This window comes from Falco naumanni, chromosome 11, assembly GCF_017639655.2.
Source record: "Falco naumanni isolate bFalNau1 chromosome 11, bFalNau1.pat, whole genome shotgun sequence".
NCBI lineage: Eukaryota > Metazoa > Chordata > Aves > Falconiformes > Falconidae > Falco > Falco naumanni.
This window is the reverse complement of record NC_054064.1, coordinates 339098-360030: the sequence shown is the minus strand read 5'-3', so window position 1 is coordinate 360030 and position 20933 is coordinate 339098. Positions and strand designations below refer to the sequence as shown.

The window sequence follows — 20933 nt, the reverse complement described above, 5'->3', positions numbered from 1 at the left end:
CTTTCTGTTTATCCTGCTCATTCTAGGCCTCCTTGTAGTCATTCATAGATTAGTCCTAGTGTGAGTAGAAGAATGATTGTGAGGGCTCAGGTTAGAGTGGTGGTGGGGGACTGTAGTTGAGTGGCCCACGGTAGGGGGAGAAGGAGTGTGATTTCTAGGTCAAATAGAAGGAATAGGATTGCTGCTAAGGAAGAATCGGATGGAGAATGGCAGTCAAGCTGATCCTAGGTGGTCAAAGCCACATTCGTACAGGGATAGTTTTTCTGAGTCTGGGGTTATTTGGGCGAGTCAAAAATTCAGGGTGATTAGGATGATGCTTAGGGTGAGAGATAGGGTGAGTATAAAGATGATTATGTTTATTGCTCTCCTCTAGGGTTATACCAGATTTTAGAGGTTGGAAGTCAATTGTAATTAATATACTAGGAGAGCAGGATCCTCATCAGTAAATAGTTACGTAGAAGAATAATCAGATAACATCTACGAAGTGCCAGTATCAGGCTGCGACTTCAAATCCAAAGTGATGTAAAATGGAAGTTGATTAGTCGTAAGAGGCAGACTGAGAGAAAGGAGGATCCAATGATTACATGGAGGCCGTGGAATCCCATAGCGATGAAGAAGGTTGAGCCGTATACACCATCAGCAATTGAGAATGGGGCTTCATAGTATTCTATGGCTTGGAGGGCTGTGAAATAGATTCCCAGTAAGATGGTTAGACTGAGGGCCTGAATTGCTTGTTTGCAGTTTCCTTCTGTAATGCTGTGGTGGGGTCATATTACAGTGACTCCAGATGCTAGGAGGATGGCTGTGTTAAGTAGGGGTACTTCTATGGGGTTTATGGGTTTGATTCCTGTTGGGGGTCATTGTCCTCCTAGTTCTGGTGTGGGGGCTAGGCTTGAGTGGAAGAAGGCTCAAAAGAAACCCAGGAAGAAAAATACTTCTGATGTGATGAATAGGATTATTCTGTATCGTAGGCCTTTTTGTACTGTGGGTGTATGGTGGCCTTGGAATGTGCTCTCTCAGATAATGGCTCATCATTGTTGCAGTATGATGAGGATTATAGAGAGTAGGCCTAGGGTTAGGAGTTGGAGGGAGTTGAAGTAGAATCACATGGCTAGTCCTGAGGTGGTGAGAAGAGCGGCAGCGGCTCCAGAGATTAGTCATGGGCTTGGGTCTGCTATGTGGTAGGAGTGTGCTTAGTGGGCCATTAGTTGTTTTCTTGTAAATATAAGCTTAGGAGGAGAATGAAGACATATGCCTGGATTATGGCTACTGCTCCTTCTAGTATGGTGAGTAGATTGATGTGGTTAGGATGGATACTGTTGTTATGATGGGAAGTAGGGTGGTGGTAGCTGTGGAGATGAGTTGAATAAGCAAATGTCCTGCTGTGAGGTTTGCTGTGAGATTGACTCCTAGGGCCAGTGGGCAGATGAGTAGGCTTGTAGTTTCAATTATAATTAAAGCGAGGATTAATGGGGTGGGGGTGCCTTCGGGTAAGAGATGTCCTAGGGAGATTGTGGGTTGATTTCGTAGGCCTGTGAGGAGACTGGCAAGTCAGAGTGGGAAGGCTAGTGCTATGTTTGCGGATAGCTGGGTAGTGGGGGTGAATGTGTATGGTAGTAGGCCTAATAGGCTGATTGTGAGGAGGAGAAGTATTAGTGATGTGAGAATTAGTGCTCATTTATGGCCTTTTTTGTTTAGAGGTATTATTAGTTGTTTTGTCATTAGTTGAATAAATCATGATTGAAGGGCGGAGAAGTGGTTGTTGACTCATTGAGTGCCAGGGAAGGGGAGCAGGAGGGCGGGGAAGAGTGTGGAGAGCAGGGCTCGTGGTATGCCTATAAGATAGGGGCCTGAGAACTGGTCAAAGAAGCTTAGGTTCATGGTCAGGGTCAGGGGGTAGTTTTGTCGAGAGTTTGGGTCTTATTGGAGGGGTGCTGGGTAGGGGTAAATGTTAGGAGTTTAGGTTAGATGATTAGTGAAAAGATCATTCAGGTGGTTAGTATTGTTAGAAATCATGGGTTGGGATTGAGTTGGGGCATATCATTAAGGAGTGAGTTTTCCTCTTTTTCCTCTTTCTCTAGCTTAAAAGGCTAGTGCTGATACATAGCTTCTTAATTATTAGGATGAAAGGAGTGAGGATCAGTGCTCAAAGTGGGCGAGGGAGGTAGATTCTACTACAATTGGTATGTAGCTATGATTAGCTCAGCAGATTTCTAAGCATTGGCTGTAGAAAACACCTGGCTGGGTTGTGATAAAGGATGTTTGGTTAAGTCGTCCTGGGATTGCATCAGTTTTTACTCCCAAGGATGGAACGGCTCATGAGTGGAGTACGTTGTTGGCAGTAATGATAATGTGGATGGGGGATTCTATTGGAACTACAATGCGGTGGTCAACTTCTAGTAGTCAGAAGTGTCCTGGTGGGAGTTCTGTTGTTGGGATTATGTAAGAGTCAAATGTTAGGTCTTTGAAGTCTGTGTATTCGTAGGCTCAGTATCATTGGTGTCCAATAGCTTCTAGTGTTAGGTCAGGTTCGTCAATTTTGTCTATTATATAGAGTATTTGTAGGGATGGTAGGGCAAGTAGGATAAGGAATGATGGCTGGTAGGATTGTTCAGATGAGTTCTACTTCTTGTGTATCTACAGTGTTGGAGGATAGTTTTTCTATTAGTATGAGTGTTAAAAGATATAGAACTAGGCTACAGATTGCAAGCGCAACTATTAGGGCATGGTTGTGGAATTCTACAAGTTCTTCTATGATGGGGGAGGAGGTGTCTCGGAATCCATATTGGGATTGGTTGGCCATAGTAGGGATGCACAGGGGTTTCGCCTGTGATTCAGCCTTGACAAATCTGTGTAATGGGTTTACTAACATCCCATAAGAGAGAAGCATAAGTGGTTTAATGCAGTTGGCTTAAAACCAGCATGTGAGGGTTCGATTCCTTCCTTTCTTGTACTTGAATAAAGGCTGGTTCTTCGAAAGTGTGATAGGGGGGTGGGCAGCCATGGATTCACTCAATGTTGGTAGTGGTTAGTTCTGGTTGTAGGACTTTTCATTTTGCTGCAAATGCCTCTCAAATAATGAATATTAGTATGATTATGGCTGTTATTGAGATTAGAGAGCCAATAGAGGATAGGGTGTTTCATAGGGTGTAAGCAGCAGGGTAGTCTGAGTAGCGTCATGGTATACCGGCTAGGCCTAGTAAGTGCTGGGGGAAGAATGTTAGGTTTACACCTGTGAATATGACTCAAAAATGGGCTTTTGTTCATGTGGGGTGTAGTGCATATCCGGTGAATAAGAGGGAATCAGTGGGTGAATCCAGCTAGGATTGTAAATACAGCTCCTATTGAGAGGATGTAGTGGAAGTGAGCAACTACATAGTATGTGTCGTGTAGGGCGATGTCTAGTGAAGAGTTTGCTAGTACGATTCCTGTTAGACCTCCAAGTGTGAAGAGAAAGATGAAGCCTAGGGCTCATAGTATTGGTGGGTCTCATTTGATGGTGCCTCCGTGTAGTGTAGCTAGCCAGCTAAAAACTTTGATGCCGGTTGGGATGGCAATGATACTGGTGGCAGAGGTGAAGTATGCTCAGGCATCTACGTCTATTCCTACTGTGAGTATGTGATGGGCTCATACGAAGAAGCTCTCATCCAACTGAGAGCATGGCTCAAATGATTCCTATGTAGCTGAACATTTCTTTTTTGCCTGCATAATACGCTACTATGTGTGAAATGATTCTGAAGCCTGGAAGGATTAAGATGTAGACTTCTGGGTAGCCAAAAAAACAGAACAAGTGTTGGTATAGGACGGGGTCTCCCTTTCCAGCGGGGTCGAAGAATGTGGTATTTAGGTTTCGGTCAGTTAGTAGTATGGTGATGCCGGTGGTGAGAACTGAGAGTGAAATTAAGAGAAGAATGGCAGTGATAAGAACGGATCATACGAATAGGGGGGGTTGGTGTTGTGATAGGGCTGGAGGTTTTATATTAATAGCTGTTGTGATAACGTTGATGGCTCCTAGGATGGAGGATACACCTGCCAAGTGAAGGGAAAAGATGGCTAGGTCTGCTGAAGCACCAGCGTGAGCTAAGTTGCCTGCTAGGGGAGGATACACAGATCATCCCGTACCGACTCCAGCTTCTACTGTGGAGAAGGCTAGGAGGAGGAGGAAGGATGGGAGTAGGAGTCAGAAGCTTTTGTTGTTTATGCAGGGAAATGCTATGTCTGGGGCGCCAATTATGAGGGGGACTAGTCAGTTTCCAAAGCCTCCGATTATAATGGGTATTACTATAAAGAAAATTATTACAAAGGCGTGGGCGGTGACAATTATGTTGTAGATTTTATCATCTCCTAAGAGGGTCCCTGGTTGGCCAAGCTCTGCACAAATAAGTAGGCTGAGGGCAGAGCCAACTATGCCAGCTCATGCTCCAAAGAGAAGGTATAAGGTGCCAATGTCTTTATGGCTTGTTGAGAATAATCATCAGTTAATGAAGGTCACAGGTAAGATGGCTGAGTGTTTAGGCATTAGGCTGCAGTCCTTTTTACAGAGGTTTAATTCCTCTTCTTATCGGCTCTGTGGTGAAGTTCATGTTGAGTTGCAAGCTCATTGATGTACATTAAGAGTGTACCAGAGCCTGGTAGATAGAAGCTTGCTGGTTTAAGCCTCTAGCTGCTAACTAGGAGTTCATGGGAACGAGGCCCATTTGTCTAGTTTTGTTGGGGGAAAGGTCCTAGCTTAATTAGAGTGTCTGGGTTGCATTCAGAAGATGCAGGTTAATGTCCTGCGGGTCTTAGTGGTGTTAGCAGAAACTAAGAGAGTCTCTTTTTTTAATGCTTTGAAGGCCTTTGGTTTAGATGGGCTATCCTAAGTTTTTAGGTGATGGTCAAGATTATGGGGGATAAGGGGAGGAGGAGGGCTGATAGGGAAGTTAGGGTGGCAATTGGTGTGCTTGTGGGTTTATCGGTATACCACTGTTTCATGTAGTTTGTGATGTTTGGTGGAAGTGCAATTGTTGAGCAGTATGCAAGGCGTAGGTAGAAGAATAGGCCTAGTAGGGGTAGTATAGCAATGATGGCAGCTGTTGTGGATATTTCTTGTTTACTCAGTTCCTGGATGATGAGTCATTTGGGTAAGAAGCCAGTTATTGGGGGGCAGGCCAGCTAGGGATAATAGTGCTAGTATTAGAGATGTGTTTAGTGCTGGTACTTTTGTGCAAGATGGTATTATTGTTGATAGTTTTGATGTTGTGTTGAGGGTGAGGAAGACAGTAGTGGTTATTAGGGAGTAAAGATAGACGGTTAGTTTAGGGTTGTATATGAGAATGCTGGTCATTCAGCTTAAGTGGGTGATTGATGAGAAAGCTAGGATTTTTCGGACTTGTGTTTGGTTGAGCCCTATTCATCCCCCTACAGCAGCAGATGCAATAGCCATGATTGTTAGTAAGGCCGGGTTTAGTGAGGGGGCTGTTAGGAAGAGAACGGTGATGGAGGGAAGATTATTGTGGAGAGGAGGAGGGCAGTGGTTATGGGTGAACCTTGTGGGGCTTCTGGGAACCAAAAGTGGAAGGGTGCCAGGCCTAGTTTTATTGCGATTGCTACTGTTAATAACAGGCAGGCAACTGGGTGGGTTAGTTGGGTGAGATCTCACTGCCCAGTGAATTGTGCTTGAAAGAAGAACTAGTGTGGAGGCAGTTGCTTGGACTAGGAAGTACTTGATTGTAGCTTCAATGGCTTGGGGGTGGTGTGATTTTAAGATAAAGGGGATGATGGTGAGAGTGTTGATTTCTAGTCCCATTCAGGCTATTATTCAGTGGTTGCTTGAGATTGTGATGGTTGTTCCTAGGAGCAGGCTTAAGGAGGAGATTAGTTTTGTGAGGGGGCTCATTTAGTAGGGGAAGGGGTTAAACCATCATTTTTAGGGTATGGGCCTGATAGCTTTTGCTTAGCTGACCCTACTAGGAAATAATATAAGGGGAGTATGGAGGTGTTTGAGCTCTTCTGTGTAGGTTCAATTCCTACTTTCCTAATTGAGGGTTGGTGTACCTCTATGTTCACTTTATCATAGCAACCCTTGGGTGTTCAGGCACATTTTCTTATGTTTAGGTGTGTTTTTAAGTGGGGGAGAGGCCTGTGTAGCAGATTGGCATGCTAGTGTGTCAAAGACCCAGCGCTAGCGTGTGGTAGGAAGTTTTTTCAGAGAAAGTGTGTAAATTAGTCATAGCGGAATTGTGGATATGAGGCATGAACTCATAAGAAACCTGAGGAGTAGGGGTTTTGTAGCAAGGATTATTGGGAATAGCTCTGGGGATGGGGTAAGGGAGCTGGGGTTGATGAATAAGATAGCATTAAGTGTGTTTATTAGTATAATATTTGCGTATTCAGCTAGGGAAAAATAGGGCAAATGGACCCAAGGCGTATTCTACACTGAAGCCTGATACTAATATGGATTCTCCTTCTGTAAGGTCAAAATATACTAAGTTTCTCTTCACTTTTAAAGCATGAAAACCCAAACAACTGAACATATTTTGTTAAGCCGTGACCAGACGTGTAAAGGTCTTTACAGTAGGAAAGTGATTAAGCAACATCACATCTCATGTGAGAAGGAAATTATTAGCTGCAGTAAAAATTATTTAATATTTCTGATAGCAGGACTGCGTTACAAGACAAAATACTAAGTTATACTAGTCTCAAGAAAAACGTGTGGGGGTTACTGGTTCAGTACAAGGAAGAAGCTAATTGGGAAAGTTCTCTACAGCCTCATAGGATGACATATATTGTTTAGAAAGAGCTATGCTTCACATCCACATTAAATAGTACCGAAAGTGATTTGAGCATAGCTCAATAGCACAAATCAATCAAAAAAAAAAAAATAATCCACTAGCAACAACACTCAATGCAAACTTACTTCAATAGAGTTGAAGAGCACCGTCACTGATACCTTAAGTCCAGATTTTTCAGTGGACTACAAAACCACTTTAAAAAGCATTCACCAAATAAGGTTATAAAGTATTTTACTATCTCTCACAGTTTTTGTACTTTTACAATCTTTTGTATTTTCCCCTACAGAAATAGAGGGTTTTCTTCATACAAATAAAAAAAAAAATAGGTTGGCATTTAAAAAATGAAAGGCATAAAACCCACTTCAAAGTTGCAGTAAAACTACTAGATTATAATGCAGCAGAGGTGAAGCAACAATGTCAAGAAAATACTTGGTACCCACATCATCTGCCTTTCAAGTGTCTAAGACAGGAAGGCAGGTCTTCTTGTCTAACTGTATGCAACAAATGTATATTATGAATGCTCTTCAAAGGAATCTCCTTCTACTGTTATGCAAGTGTCCTAAATTAAAGGTTTAATATTAAGAGATGCAATTGTCTTATCAAGTGTTTACTGTGTTTCCTAGCTATTCCCCAACAGTTTTTAATTTCTCCATTCATATTATCTGAAATATTTTTTTACTTATTACATTAATTTATGTCTTATAGGCTTAAGTAATAATAGACTTTTATTAAAATATAGTGCCTTTTGTTTTCAAGCCTAACAGTCCCTTAAGGAATTCCAGTTTGTCTTGTGAAATTTAGGGTACTTATAGAATCATGTCATTTGCTTTTGTATAACTTACTAATAATATTAGCAATGAATGGTAGCTTTTTGTGATATGTCACTTCCCCTTCACGTAAAGGGAAAGGGCTTGCCTGAATTTCTTGTTAATATCATTTTATACCCAGTGTATCCTACTAGGTGAAAGCTCAGCAGGAAATGGAGGTAAAGACTGGAGTTTGTGTGCGTGTTTTGAATTTGCTTGTAAACAGAAGGGGATTCCAACTTCACCTGTCTCAGCCTGTCCTCCTTGACCCTCAGCAGTTTCATTACAAATAATTTGAGATTTCAGCGATGCCTGTCCTTGTTCAAGTTCAAAATTCAGAATAAGGGAATCAACCAGAGAGTCTAATTCATCCAAGTTCATAAAAGGCATGGGTATTTTCTGGATAGGATTGCTTGCAGAAGTAGAAGAGAAGGCAAATAAACTGAAATAGTTGTTAAAATATCCAGCTATGACACAAATCTTTTCTGCAAAGCTCCTGAGAGGGCTTGCGCTTCTGTACGACCCTATGAAAAACAAAAGCAAGAAGAATCAAATGCAGCATTTTGCAAAGAAAGAGCAAGTAACCCTCCCTCCCTCTTCCTTTACAGTAGGACTACTCTCCTGTAGTCCACAGGTTACTACCAAGACAGGTACGAACCCAGCTACATACCTTGTAATGTAGAAGAAACAATTTCACAGACTTCAGCAAGGCACTGCTCCAACTCCAAGTATTTTGCAGCATTGTTAGTGCTTTTCTTTATTTCTTGATACAGACATTCTTGTGGTATTTCAGACTGTATTTCTTTCTGTATTAAGAACAATTTTAAAGGAATCAAATACCTGACAGTATATTAACTATTAAACATGCCTATTATGGATTCAGTGTCATAAAACAGGCTAATGCTGAAATACAAAATGAAAGCAATGCCAAGGCACAAAACTTAAGATGCTCCGAAAAGAAATGCAGATTGTTGACCAAAAAGAGCAAACAGAATTGTAAAATCCAGAAAAGGTTTGGCTCTTAGGAGATATATTAAATCATGTATCCTGGCTTTTAATTAAAACATAAACTATTACAATAGTTATAACACAATTACACTAGCTTTACTGAACTTGAGGCTTCCAACTTAAAATGGGTGGTTAGGCTGTTCATTATGATCACAAAAAGGAGAGAGACAAAAGTACTGCCAAAAATACTTCAAATAAAATTAAAATCACATAGTTTTAAGCAAAAATGTAGTAGCCAGAATAGTTAGCATTCCACACACATGAATGCCACTGAGACATGAAGTATTATCATGCAATTGTAAATATACAGAAGGTAGTTTCGATTCTCTTCTTTGTTAAATACATCCTTTACATTTAAACTGTAGACTCAAAGCGCACACTTTGTGAAACGTTTCTCTTACCTTTCTGCAATAAGAGATGTTACTTTCAAGGAATCTGGCCAATGCCACAACACTATCCTTTATTCGATTTTGAATCTACAAAGAAACATTTAATTATATTGTGCACTTGAATCAAGACAAAGTAAAAGTACATTCATAGTTTAGAAGGAGAACAATGAACACTGGCATACTAATGAGAAAATACTCAAAAGCAGAAGTAATGTTTTCTGCAACTTAACATGCAATTTTTCAAATAAAATGTTAACTTGTAGAAAATATTGTTAACTATATCTGCATGGTTATATTTAACCCCTTAATATGGATCGAGTGAGCACATTTAAGTATTTGCTAAGAGAAAGACTGTCCTGTAATTTATTTTTTTTTTTTTATCACTGTTATTCTAGGCGGCAGGGGTAATCTTTTAGTTAATATTCCAGTGTTTCCTCCCCGACTTCACATCGGTTCCACCAGCGACAAGCATATATGGGAATCCTGCAGATATATAGGAATCTGCTGCAAACAAACAGACTGCTCAATTCCTTTTGCTGGAGACATGAAGCATTTGGGAGTTAAGCAAGCAGAGAGGAACATAAAAGATATTGGACAGTTTCACTATTATCTGTAGGATTAAGAGTAACAACAGTGAAAGCCAGAATAAGAAGAAAATTTTGCTTTCCTTGACAGAAGCAATTTATCACTCCTCTCTAACCGATTTGAACGTTTTATCCCAGGTCACATATTACAGATTTTTAAGTAGCAACAAATTTTTTAGTAGTAACAAATTTTTTGGAAGTATTTTACATATCCCAACTCATTACATAATTTTTCTTATTGGCTACAGTTTTGCAAATTTCTCAACTCTGAGAAAAAAGAACAAAAATTAAAACACTTGAGGCAGAAGATGGGATCGTTCAGACACAGATAAACTGTGATCTTTGGCTTTACATGCTGTCTGTACAAAACATTTATTCAGAGAAAATATGGCAAAACAAGCCTATACATCCAAACGCTGAAAGAAACCATTTACACTATATACACCTAGTACCTTGCTGAAGAACATTTCAAGCTTTTCAAAGTATTTCCCTGGAATTCAGCCAGGCTTTCTGTCAAAACAGCTCATCCACTAAGAAAGTGGCATATATTCAAGGGGTACTCTAACTTGCCTACCAGAATTCTCATAGACAGAGAAGTATTTTTAACTATAGTGCTTATTCCTTATACTTTATTCTCTACATTGTGCAACTCCCTATAGTTGCATGTTCCTCATGATTTGTAATCTAAGCAAAATAAAAGCACAAAATAACAGGCTGTAGCTTAAAAAAAGCTCCTCCAGGCAAAACCTCAAACAACTCACTAATGAATTCAGCATGTAATAAGGTCTATTTTGCTTTAAGTGACAAAATACATTAGACACACATCAATAATAGTATGTTTGCTTCGTGAAAGAGCAACTCCTCCCTAGAAGATTCTGACTTCAGCATACTGAAAGACAAAAAACTCCAAACCTATTCAATTTGATAAAATGTAACTGCTAAACTGGTATCTTGGGGAGGGGGACAAGGACACAACAGTAGTCACATATGTGTTTATTATGAAGTAGTAGGAATGTCTCTTAAAATTACAAATTAATTAAATTGAGGTCTTACTATGAGAGATAAAAGCTTCCCATTGATGTAATTCCTTTCCACAGTACATTACATACAACTCATTAATAGAATATAATTAATTTGCTTTAATTTTACTATGAAGTGTTAGAAAAAAGCTGTTCAAATTAAATTCCACTGCTGCTTATCAACCTGGAAAGTATTTGAAGGTCAGCTGTGATTTCACTGAATGACACCAAATCAAGCAGGACATTTCTGGCTTCCGTGCTATTAAATAGCTACTTTGGCCAAACATTTTCCCTTTAAAGTGCCAGTTCATGAATGTGCTTCAGTGTACCCGAAGCATTAAGTGTATGCGAAGACTATCTCTTAAAAGATACCACTGAACTAGTTTAATATTTAGATAGCATATTGTTTGGGACTAGGACTGTAAAGAACAATGTATGACAAAAGAAGGTCCTCAGACTTTCTAACAATCTTCCTGACAAGAATAGTCTGTAGTGATAGCAGAGGTGATTACTATTACAAATATAAAATAATTAACTTTCAGGATCACAAAGTGCTACATATTAAATAATCATTGCTTTGCAAATCAAGCTTAACAGTAGCATAGAGAATGAAAGGTCCACTTGTTCCTTTGTGCCAGTTTTCATGTTCTCCCTCTCCTTCATGGTTACACTGAAATATTACACAAAATGCCTTCCAATGCACAGATAAATCATTCTAAATAAAATACACTTAAATGTTCAGTCTACAATACAGGTGAAAGACTAAACACTCAAAATCTCTGCAAAACTGTAGTCAATATTCCCACTTCCCACCTATCTCAAATCTCTGCTACTAATCAAAACTGTATTCCTACTATGAAATTTGTAGACAGAATTGCTGAAAAATAATAGGACATGATCAATTGTCTCTAAGATACAGCAGTAGTTTTTAATCTTACTTTTTATCTCACCTCATTTTGTGGATGTTGTTTCATGAGTTCTTCCTGCACCACTCTTGCTTTTTCTTGGACAGTATCAATGAGAAACTCCAGCCCTGAGCCTATTCCATCATAAATGGCAAGTACAAAGTCCTTTTAAAATAAAGGTTCAAAACATGGTGATTAAAAGGAACTGATGTGGCCTTGCATTGCAACAGATTTTCCTAATGGGCTAGAAATATATTTTTGTTTCGTGCAAATTGTTCAGTACTGGTCTCTTCAGTCACATGTAACTCTTGGACTACAGGGGCTCAGCACTTTAACCTCCTTTTCCTAACTTTCTTCAGATTTCTGAAAATTCAATGTGGTACTTAGTAACAGATTACCTATTTCATGGAAATTCAACACTTCAGTAAACTTGTACAACCTCAGTGCAAATGCAATCCTAAAAGCACAGTATTTCTTTCTAAGTGGAAATTATACAGATTTAAAGTGTAGGTTTTTTTAAGGAAAAGAATAATTTCAAGACTATTAACATATCCATTTTTGCCATAAAAATTAAGTATCGCATAAACTCTGAAAATACTTAATTCAGTTGATCAAACTTATATGTAACAATTTGCTTCTGAACACAGTTACTGAAAATAAATGTGATGTCAACATTAAAATTATTATTTCTAATAAACATTTTTTTCACCTGTAGACCAGTTGCAGGAATGTTGTTCTCTTCAGAAAATGAAATATCAGCTCTTGTGAGTACTGCCAAGTGTCCTATGTATTTCATTGTTTGCTTTACTGTTTGTTTCACTTTGCTCCGTGCTTCTGTTACCATTGAGGATATATCTGAAGAACATCCCTGAGAAATATAGGCATGGCGTTCGCTGAAGCTAGAAGGTATCTCTGGTCAAAGAGCACATACTTTCTATAACATAATAGTTCATAGCACACAGTAGATTAAGGCATTTTCAGCTTTACATCTTCCTACTTCCGATAGCTTATCCACCACAGGTAAAAGACCATACCTTGCAACCACAGAGAATGGTATCATTATACTGCACTGTTAAAACAAAAATTCAATACTCTTCACAAGGCTGGAGCGTGAACAAGAGTCATATTTGCTGGCCACTGGTTTATAAATTTATACACAATAGCACTTCATGATCTAAACTAGCATTTACTCTTGTCACTGCAGGGTTTATTTTCCCCTTTTATATCTAAGAACCGATATTATTGTCAGGGCCTGGGCAGAGAAAAGTCTGCATTACTCTGAACTAGCATATGGAAGTAACAGTTTAGCCAGCAAAAATGCACACACTTTGCTGTTCGTCTTCTTTAGGTGTGTCTTTTGTCATTGCATACATTGCACATTTAAGTGTTTTTAGCCAGTCTGTAGTAAAAATTGCATTAATGCATAGAACTTCTCTACATACAGATGAATTCTTTAATATACTTTACCTGCAATAGTAACTGTAAATAACCTCCCAAGTTCTTTACTTCCTGTTTTATTTCTTCACCAACTTTCATAGATCCAGGGCACTTCTGGACATTGTTAAGCCAGAGCTTTGTTAGAACCACAAGCTGATCAAAAGCAGAGATAATTCTGATGCTGTAGGACTGAGCAGCACGATCAAGAGAGAAAACTACAAGAGAAAGAGTTCTATTAGAAAGCCTCCTTTGCAAATGAAAGCAGGAATGTTAAATCTTCTGATAGGCAAACATATGAATTCTTGTGGATTGGAAAGACAAGTCATTAGTAATGTTTCCTTTAAACCGTTATGAAAATGAAACTTACAGTTTTCTTGACAATCTTCATCTTGCTGTTCATAGGCTTTTGAAATGGCAGACACTCCAGAGAAAATGATAAACAAATTAGTTAGAAGACTATCTGCTATGCTCTTTCCTCCTTCATGATTCTGTTCCAGCGAATCTAAAACTGAATTTACAGATGTCTTGCAAATTCCAGGAAGAAACGATTCAGAACAGCTTGGGCATATAGCGGACTTATTCTGTGAACCTGTATGATGTAAAAGCAAAACATATATGCAAGAAACTCTGCATAGGAGTGAGCAGTCAGAATGTCTTTTTAATGACTATTTTATATTGCATCTTCAGTAATGTTCAGCTACTCAAGATAGCAAGTCAGAAAAAACATGTATACAACATTCTAAATAGTTTCTAGATTCAGTTAGTACAGAGACAAATACCATAGTGAAATTCTTTAAAATGAATCCACCTGTTCCAACAATCAAACCTACAGAGAGACAGAAAATAACAAAACCCAGCCAATCTAAAATAACTGAATGCATAAAAATATTTGGGAGACTGAAGCATCTAGTATTCCAGAAAAAAAAGTTTATAAAACCTGACAAAAAGCTGGGGGCGAACCTCAGTAGTTGAATGAATACCAACAACTCAAGCACACAAAGTCTCCAAATTATTATATCAGGATTTAGTCTCTGGCAATTTGTTACATGAACTATCATCTTTCTCCAGTTAACCTGCATAGTTAAGCAGAGTAATGTTTTATGTAAATTTCTTAAACAGGGTTATAAGTGCTAGTCAGGAAGTTTTTGCCCTGAGAAAGCATAATCAAGAATACCAAACACCCTACTGTTAACAGCTGGACATTATGAATTTGAACATAATATAAACAGGACTTCCAAAATTTTGTTTTCCAACCCATACTTTTTTTTAAAACTAGTATTAGAAGTGCGTATATTTTATACATGTAGTAGTTTCAAGTTCTCAGTATGACATGAAAGGTGCTCTGCCATATAGTAAGTACCTGCTAAATAGGAAGTATGTACATTCCAAACTGGTTGTGATTTTATCTTGGACAAACATCCAGAAATTCTCTTGTTCTTCATGAAACTTCTACTTCTAGGAAAGGATGATAGAGTGAAAATGAGGAAAAAAACCCAAACTTTAAAAGAATGTCTCTCCCCATACCCACTGAAAGTTTAACTAATATGAACAGCTGTCACACAAACAAAACAAGCATCTACTTTTAATTAATGGAACTTGTTAAACAGAACCTAAATCAGCAAAAGCAAGACAATACAGCCCATAGGATGGATCATACCTACTTTCATCAGGCTCTTGCTATTATAGCAGGATCTTCATTCTACATTCCTGTTTTTAAGTGACTGGTTTATTACTAGATTATTATTATTGTCTAGAACTTGAGACAAAAAACACATTTCTTTCCTACCTATGTGGACTATAGAAAGCAGACATGTTGGCTTTTTTTGATCTTGTTGGCTGGACAGAATGAATTACTTTTGGAAGGCCAGATAGGCTTTTCTTTCTCCATAGAAGGCAGACATTCTGTAAAGTTCTCCATTGTCAGTGAGACAAGCTAACTTAGCTCCTCTGGCCTGGCTCAGCTTGCTTAGCTGCCAGTGCCCAAGGCCAGCTCTTGCCGAGAGAGCTGTTTGGGAAGCCTCAGCTAGCCTTGAGGCTGTTAAAGAAACAGCTGGAAGGACACTCAGTGGGGGCTGCCCAACTTTTCTTAGAGCTGCATTTAAAATAAGTCTCTTGCCCTCAGTCCTGCCTGACTTACACTGCAGTTGTGTTGTAACAGTGCCTGCACCTGACCATGTAACACCATTGATCTTCAGGCCTGACTTCCCAGTTTGACCCGGGACTCTGTCATGATGGCCATACCAGGCAATCACTGGACTTGCAAGTTGACCTTACCAACTGTCCCTGAACCTAATCCTGACGCACTACGCCAATTTCCCAGCTTAACCTCAGCCCTACCTCATCAGTACATACTTACATCACATAACTGGACTGTTGGCTGACCGTGAATACCATTGCCAGACCTAGTCCACTCACCCCACATACTGTGGGGCCAGGCCCTTTTTGGCAAAGGCACTGCCCTGTCTACCCTCTTGTCACATTCAGCCCCAAACTGCCCTTCCCTTCTTGAACAGCCTGTTCTTTATGCTGCATGACATACACACCAGGAGCACAATCTTAAAGTAGCGCATGCAATGTAATTTATTTCACTGGCATGTATGCCTGACATCAGTTAACTGCTGTCAACACAGCATACAATGCTGATTTCCTTTCTCCAGTACCTTTTCTGGTTCAGTTCAGCATTTTCAAAATAGAACAAAACCAAATACACTTCTGAGACTCAGGAACACATGTTACAATACTGTCCAGAAGGCAGCATCAGACAAAGAAAAGTATTGCAACATTATATCATTAAACAGTATTTGGACTAAAAATAAAGAAACTGTTTATCCACTGCATTCTTCGCAGATAACTTTTGTTAGAATGGTCAGAAATGCTTTCCAAAATTTACAGTCAGATAAACCAACCTGCTTCACAGCAGAGTAACAACAATCATATGGGTTGCTACCCACTAGCAAAGCTACAATCAAGGATCTGTTAGCGTTTCCATTACAAGCTACAACTTGCAGAAGTTTGCAAGTCAGTTATAACAATTGTTACAAGGCTCAAACTTCAAATATAAGGTCCCAGACCAGCTGCAATTCACTCCTTAAAAACAGTGCTTGCATATTACAGTAGTGTGAAGAAAGCATTTAGAACACATTTCACTCTGCACCAATGATGTCTAGACACACGGATTAGAAAACTTTACGTATGTTTTGACAAAATAAACTTCTGGATTTGGAGGAAATTTTGTTCCTGTATCTTGTCCATGAGGAAAGATGAGAATGAATGAACAGAAGAACATAAATTGGCACAGTGTACAAGGTAAGTAAGGATAGGAACAGATGTCCAAGTGCCTATTTAAAATTGCTTGTATTACTACTTAGATGAAACATGGGTATCTATAACCTTAACCTGTGGGTCCTCTGCAGGTTAATTAGAGGTCTTGTGCTACACACAAATGTATCAATTTCTGAGACAGCTTTCTGAAATAATTAGGAACAGCCTTTAATTAATTACCTCCAGGTAGCTGTCAATCATCATACATAAAACCATCTAACACCGACCAGACGTACATTGCATATATGCTATGCCTGACCTCAGAAACATTGCTGTTTAATCTGCTGAACTGCTTTAGCGGTCTTGTAATTTTTATTAGCAGCACATTGCTTACTAACACACATTTCATAAGTGAGGCCAGTAAAGCACAGTAAGGTAACATATTTAGTTTAAACTTTCCTCCCTCCTCACAAATATATACATAAATTGAATTTGTAAGTTTAATATTAAACAAAGTAAAAGAAGAATTAATAAATAATTGCACAAGCACCAATTATTTTTTGCTTTGTTTTAAGCATAGATTAAGGAATTACGAATTAGTATCACCTTCTTCTGGAAAGAGAGGAAACTGAGGCTTCTGAAAGGTCAGGTTCCCACTCATCAGCAGGGTCGTAAAATACATCAACAGTTTTATTGCTATCATTACTCTGAAAAAATGAAGAAAACAGGGGAGGAAGAGGGTTTAACAGAATTAGAGTGATAAAGCATTCAACGTATGGATGAAGACAACATGTTCTACTAACAGCAGAACAGTGGATTTAATGTTTTTTTCTTTTGTTGGCTGACTGCCAGCCAACTTGAGTTATTTAAAAACAAAGTAAAACAAGATAAATAATTAGTGAAGACATCTAGCTACCCAGCATCTGAGACACAGGAACGCTAAGTACAAAACTTTTTCACAGCTCTCTCCTCGTGCCAGATCTATTAAAATTCTGGGCATATAATTTACTGTTTTTATTTATTTTTATATCTGGATTTCTGTAACAGTTTTAGCAATAGTTTTCTGCAGGAAATAGAATCCAGTCTCTAATGTTATTAAGATCCAAACAGCTTTTAGCAATAAATATGGCAATAATCTTCTGTCACTGGACATACTTGCATATTACAGAGTTGTATCATAATAGAATGTTTTCTCATACTTTTTTTCTGGCTTTTTTTTAATAGCTTTTTTTCCTTTTTGGACATAATATTGAAAGGTTTTTATTTCAGATAGATACTCACATATGAAAAGTTACTCTTTCAAATAAAACAATTCTTTAATGGCATGCAATTATTTTCTAAGGTTTGAAAAAAAAGAAAAATTAATAAAAAATAAAAAAAAAAAAAGAGAGCTTTGAGGTGTAAAAAGCCTTCATATTTTCCCCTACCAGCACCTTCAAGACTCCAACAATTGACATTTCTTCCTCTGCAAATTTCAAGTATACTATTTATGCCAGAATGCAATTTCATTTGGAAGTACCAAGCATCCAAATATTTATTTATACATTATTTGAAGCAATTTCTATTCATTTTTCAATATGCTCCAGACTAAACATAATACAGATATTGGAATGACAAGGATGTATATGATCAGGAGAATCACAAATTCAAACACAGAACAAATTTAGACAAGCTGTTACCGTAATCTAAAACCTGATCTTAAATATATATTTTTCTTTTGTATATTATTCAAAAACACTCCAAACTCATCTAGCATAAAATACAAGATCACTACGGTTCTGCTGCATTGCTTTGGATCTCTCCTTCAAGTTAACCAACTCTTTCACCTTCAAGACTTCCCCTTTTTTTATCCTTCATTATTTCACTGAAGTCTAAACCAACTTTCAATTAATATGGCAGAAACCAAAAAACAAATAAAATGCAATGATCACCCCTAGAGATTGGAAGATCCCAGAATACTCTATCACCACCAAAAAAAAAAAAAAAAAAAAAGTACTTTTAAGGACCACCAGGTCTGAGTTGGTTTTTTTCCCCCCACAAGGTCTCTTGAGAATTCAGCTCCAAAACAGAGACCAAAAAAAAATGCACTGGCATGCAATGAAAACACTGTCTCTACATGTTGAGTCAATAAACTTATTTCTTGTGACATTTCTCTCCTTAAGTGATAAAAAAAATACCAGTCACCTGGCAAATAAGAGCTGATACTCTAATCTTATCTGTGTTCAATAATTTGAAACCATTGTCTACTTTTATTTTTTGTGGATACAGAATAAAACATAGGTACTGTTTCCACTTGTCCCTTTCTTCTATTTTACATCCTCCTCTTCAATACAAAAGATAGTGTGATACACAACAAAATACTGCATATTTAGAGAAATACAGTACAAAAATCCCCAGTTTATCTGATTAAAAGCAATGGAATCAGAAAAAAGGATTAACGTGCACCTTAACTGTCAGTTTATTAAACAAAAAATTATGAAAAATGCCTTTAAAAACTCCCATTGAAGAACCTAAAGCACACACAAAAGCAACCAGTAGCAAATTAACTTACCAGAACAGAAGAAAAATTGAATATAGCAATGGAAATTCAAGCAATACCTTTAAAAAGTCAAGTTTTCCTCTAGAACAGATGAACAATTTAACAACCAAAAGAACCACAAAGTATTCCTCGTTTTACTGCTTCCCATTCTCTACACAAAATTACCTGAATAAAGTCATTGATTTCTACTGTCCTCTTTCTGCATGACAGACAAATGTGCTACCCATGCTTAATATAAAATAATCATGTGTCTTGGTGTTTAAAATCACATTAAAAAAAACACTGAGACTTTCCTCCTGTATGAATTATCAAAATCTTATCTTTGACAAAAATATTACTGATTACTAGTGGGTTTTCTTCAGTTGTTACTGACCTCATAGAGTTCTTTCATCGCTGCTAGTTTGCACTCAAATTTCTCTAGGCTCCAGAAAGTTGCTATTCCCAGTTTGATGTTACGAACTTGCACCTGAACAGAAGACACTGTTCCCGTTTTATCAATTTTGTCATGCCTAAGAATTTGAGAAAGTTTAAAAGAAAATAGTGAAAAATAAAGACAAAAACATCATTCATATTTCAAAAATAAACAAGGTACTTGTAGGTAGGATTATACAGAGAATAAAAGTAATTACGCACACAGAAATTGCTTGAGACATATCTCACAAACAAACATTAGTGTAGCTATTAAAACTATTTTTATGTAAGGAAAAAAGGAATCCTTGCATTCAGAGATAGAAATAGATACTAGCATATAAATTCCTGGCTCTCTTGAAACTCAGAACCAAATATACACTACAGAATTTGACTGACAGAGTTCTTGCTGAAAGATGTGAGAAGAAAACACCTGAAAAACACGGTAATATATACACATACTAGGAAGTCCTAGCTTACCTGAACTTACTGAAGCTTTGGGGTTTTTTTAATGACAGTTTCCTCTGCACTAATATGTCTCTGCTCCCACTAAGAACACCTGGCCAACATACAGGTCCGCTTCTAGAACAGTTCAGGTGTGACTAGCAAGTATTGTGGCACAGTGAGAAATCTGTGGAGCGAAGTAACTGGTCCCAACACTTGATATCCACTATAACCATGTTCTGAGGTTTTTTTACTTCTGCCTCCCTCTGTTGTGGTCCTGTGAACTGACCATCTCTTAGTGGCTGGCACATATTCCCTGGTTTAGTTTTGTCCAAAAGGAATGTAGTTAATGTGCTTTAGGACTACTTTAACATGTGAACCAAAGCACGATGGACATGGACACCCAAAGCACACTCAACCCAAAATTAAAGGTATGTCTACAGACAATTAAAGACTTCATCTAAAATTCAAGTTTGAAATTCACATTTCAAACAAACAAGGCTAAACTACACACTTAACTGAAGCTAGTTTAGAAAAGTGATTTAACATGTTCAATTTAACAAAACTGTTAAAAGAAAACCAAACAGCGCACTGCACATCCACAATCCAGCCCCCAGATTTCTTTATATCTATATAAAAACGTATATTATATATACACACCCTTATTAACTAACTCAGATACTCACCTGCAGAAAACAGTGTTTTTCCCTAATTCATTGCTAATAGTGTTGGCCTCTTTGATCATCACAGATAGCTTCAGAGAATTCCAGTTAAGTGGAACTAATAAAAAATATAGCACATAATGACTAAGTGGATCAAACAATGTGATGCAACAACTTTAGGGTTTGGTTTTTTTGGTTTTTTTTTTAAAAAAAAAAGGTACCACAACCAGAAAAACTTGAATGGAATTTAGCCAACAATAGTCCTGTGAATTCCCAACACACTAACTAAAAAATGACCCTCCCAGCCAAGACAAGCCTTTATAAAAGGTCAGGTAAAGGGTATTTCGGAAATAGAAGCATAACACCAGATTAATCTGAGACAGGAAACTGAACTGAATCAATTCTGTTACTCCAGTTTCCCCTATAACACTCCCAGATAGGGGAAGGACTTTTAAGTAATCAGGTTAATACAGACTGCATGTATATCCACCTAAAAACCTTGAAGGTGACTAAAACAGAAGTTTTATATATACAGTTGATGAATAGAAAGGATCATAGCAGCCAAAAGGCTCTTCTTGTTCAGGATCATTAGAGATGTGTTAGAGGAAGAGAAAAAGCTCCTGGATCCACATCCACTAAATCCAAACCCACCAAACAAAAGAGAACTCAGCATTGCCTTTGTAACATTATGTATACAC

At 38.0% G+C, this 20933-nt stretch overlaps 1 protein-coding gene and 1 pseudogene across 4 annotated transcripts in view; both read right to left on the bottom strand.

Annotated features, from left to right (window-relative positions):
* KIF14 (kinesin family member 14) overlaps nucleotides 1-20933 on the bottom strand; it is a 48581-nt gene that overhangs the window by 9456 nt on the left and 18192 nt on the right. For 3 of the 4 annotated variants that reach the window (XM_040611328.1, XM_040611327.1, XM_040611326.1), the window contains exons 20-30: nucleotides 20260-20353; nucleotides 19095-19230; nucleotides 16789-16889; nucleotides 14282-14376; nucleotides 13289-13510; nucleotides 12952-13136; nucleotides 12194-12352; nucleotides 11530-11649; nucleotides 8989-9063; nucleotides 8250-8385; nucleotides 7466-8103 (exon numbers count right to left, since the gene is read on the bottom strand). In XM_040611328.1, the coding sequence (XP_040467262.1) occupies nucleotides 7712-8103; nucleotides 8250-8385; nucleotides 8989-9063; nucleotides 11530-11649; nucleotides 12194-12352; nucleotides 12952-13136; nucleotides 13289-13510; nucleotides 14282-14376; nucleotides 16789-16889; nucleotides 19095-19230; nucleotides 20260-20353 (1715 nt within the window). In that variant the 3' untranslated portion in view covers nucleotides 7466-7711. Of the gene's footprint in view, nucleotides 1-7465; nucleotides 8104-8249; nucleotides 8386-8988; nucleotides 9064-11529; nucleotides 11650-12193; nucleotides 12353-12951; nucleotides 13137-13288; nucleotides 13511-14281; nucleotides 14377-16788; nucleotides 16890-19094; nucleotides 19231-20259; nucleotides 20354-20933 lie in introns of those variants that run through there. The other variant, XM_040611329.1, reaches the window with a different exon arrangement.
* Nucleotides 4867-5893, bottom strand: LOC121095915 (annotated as a pseudogene).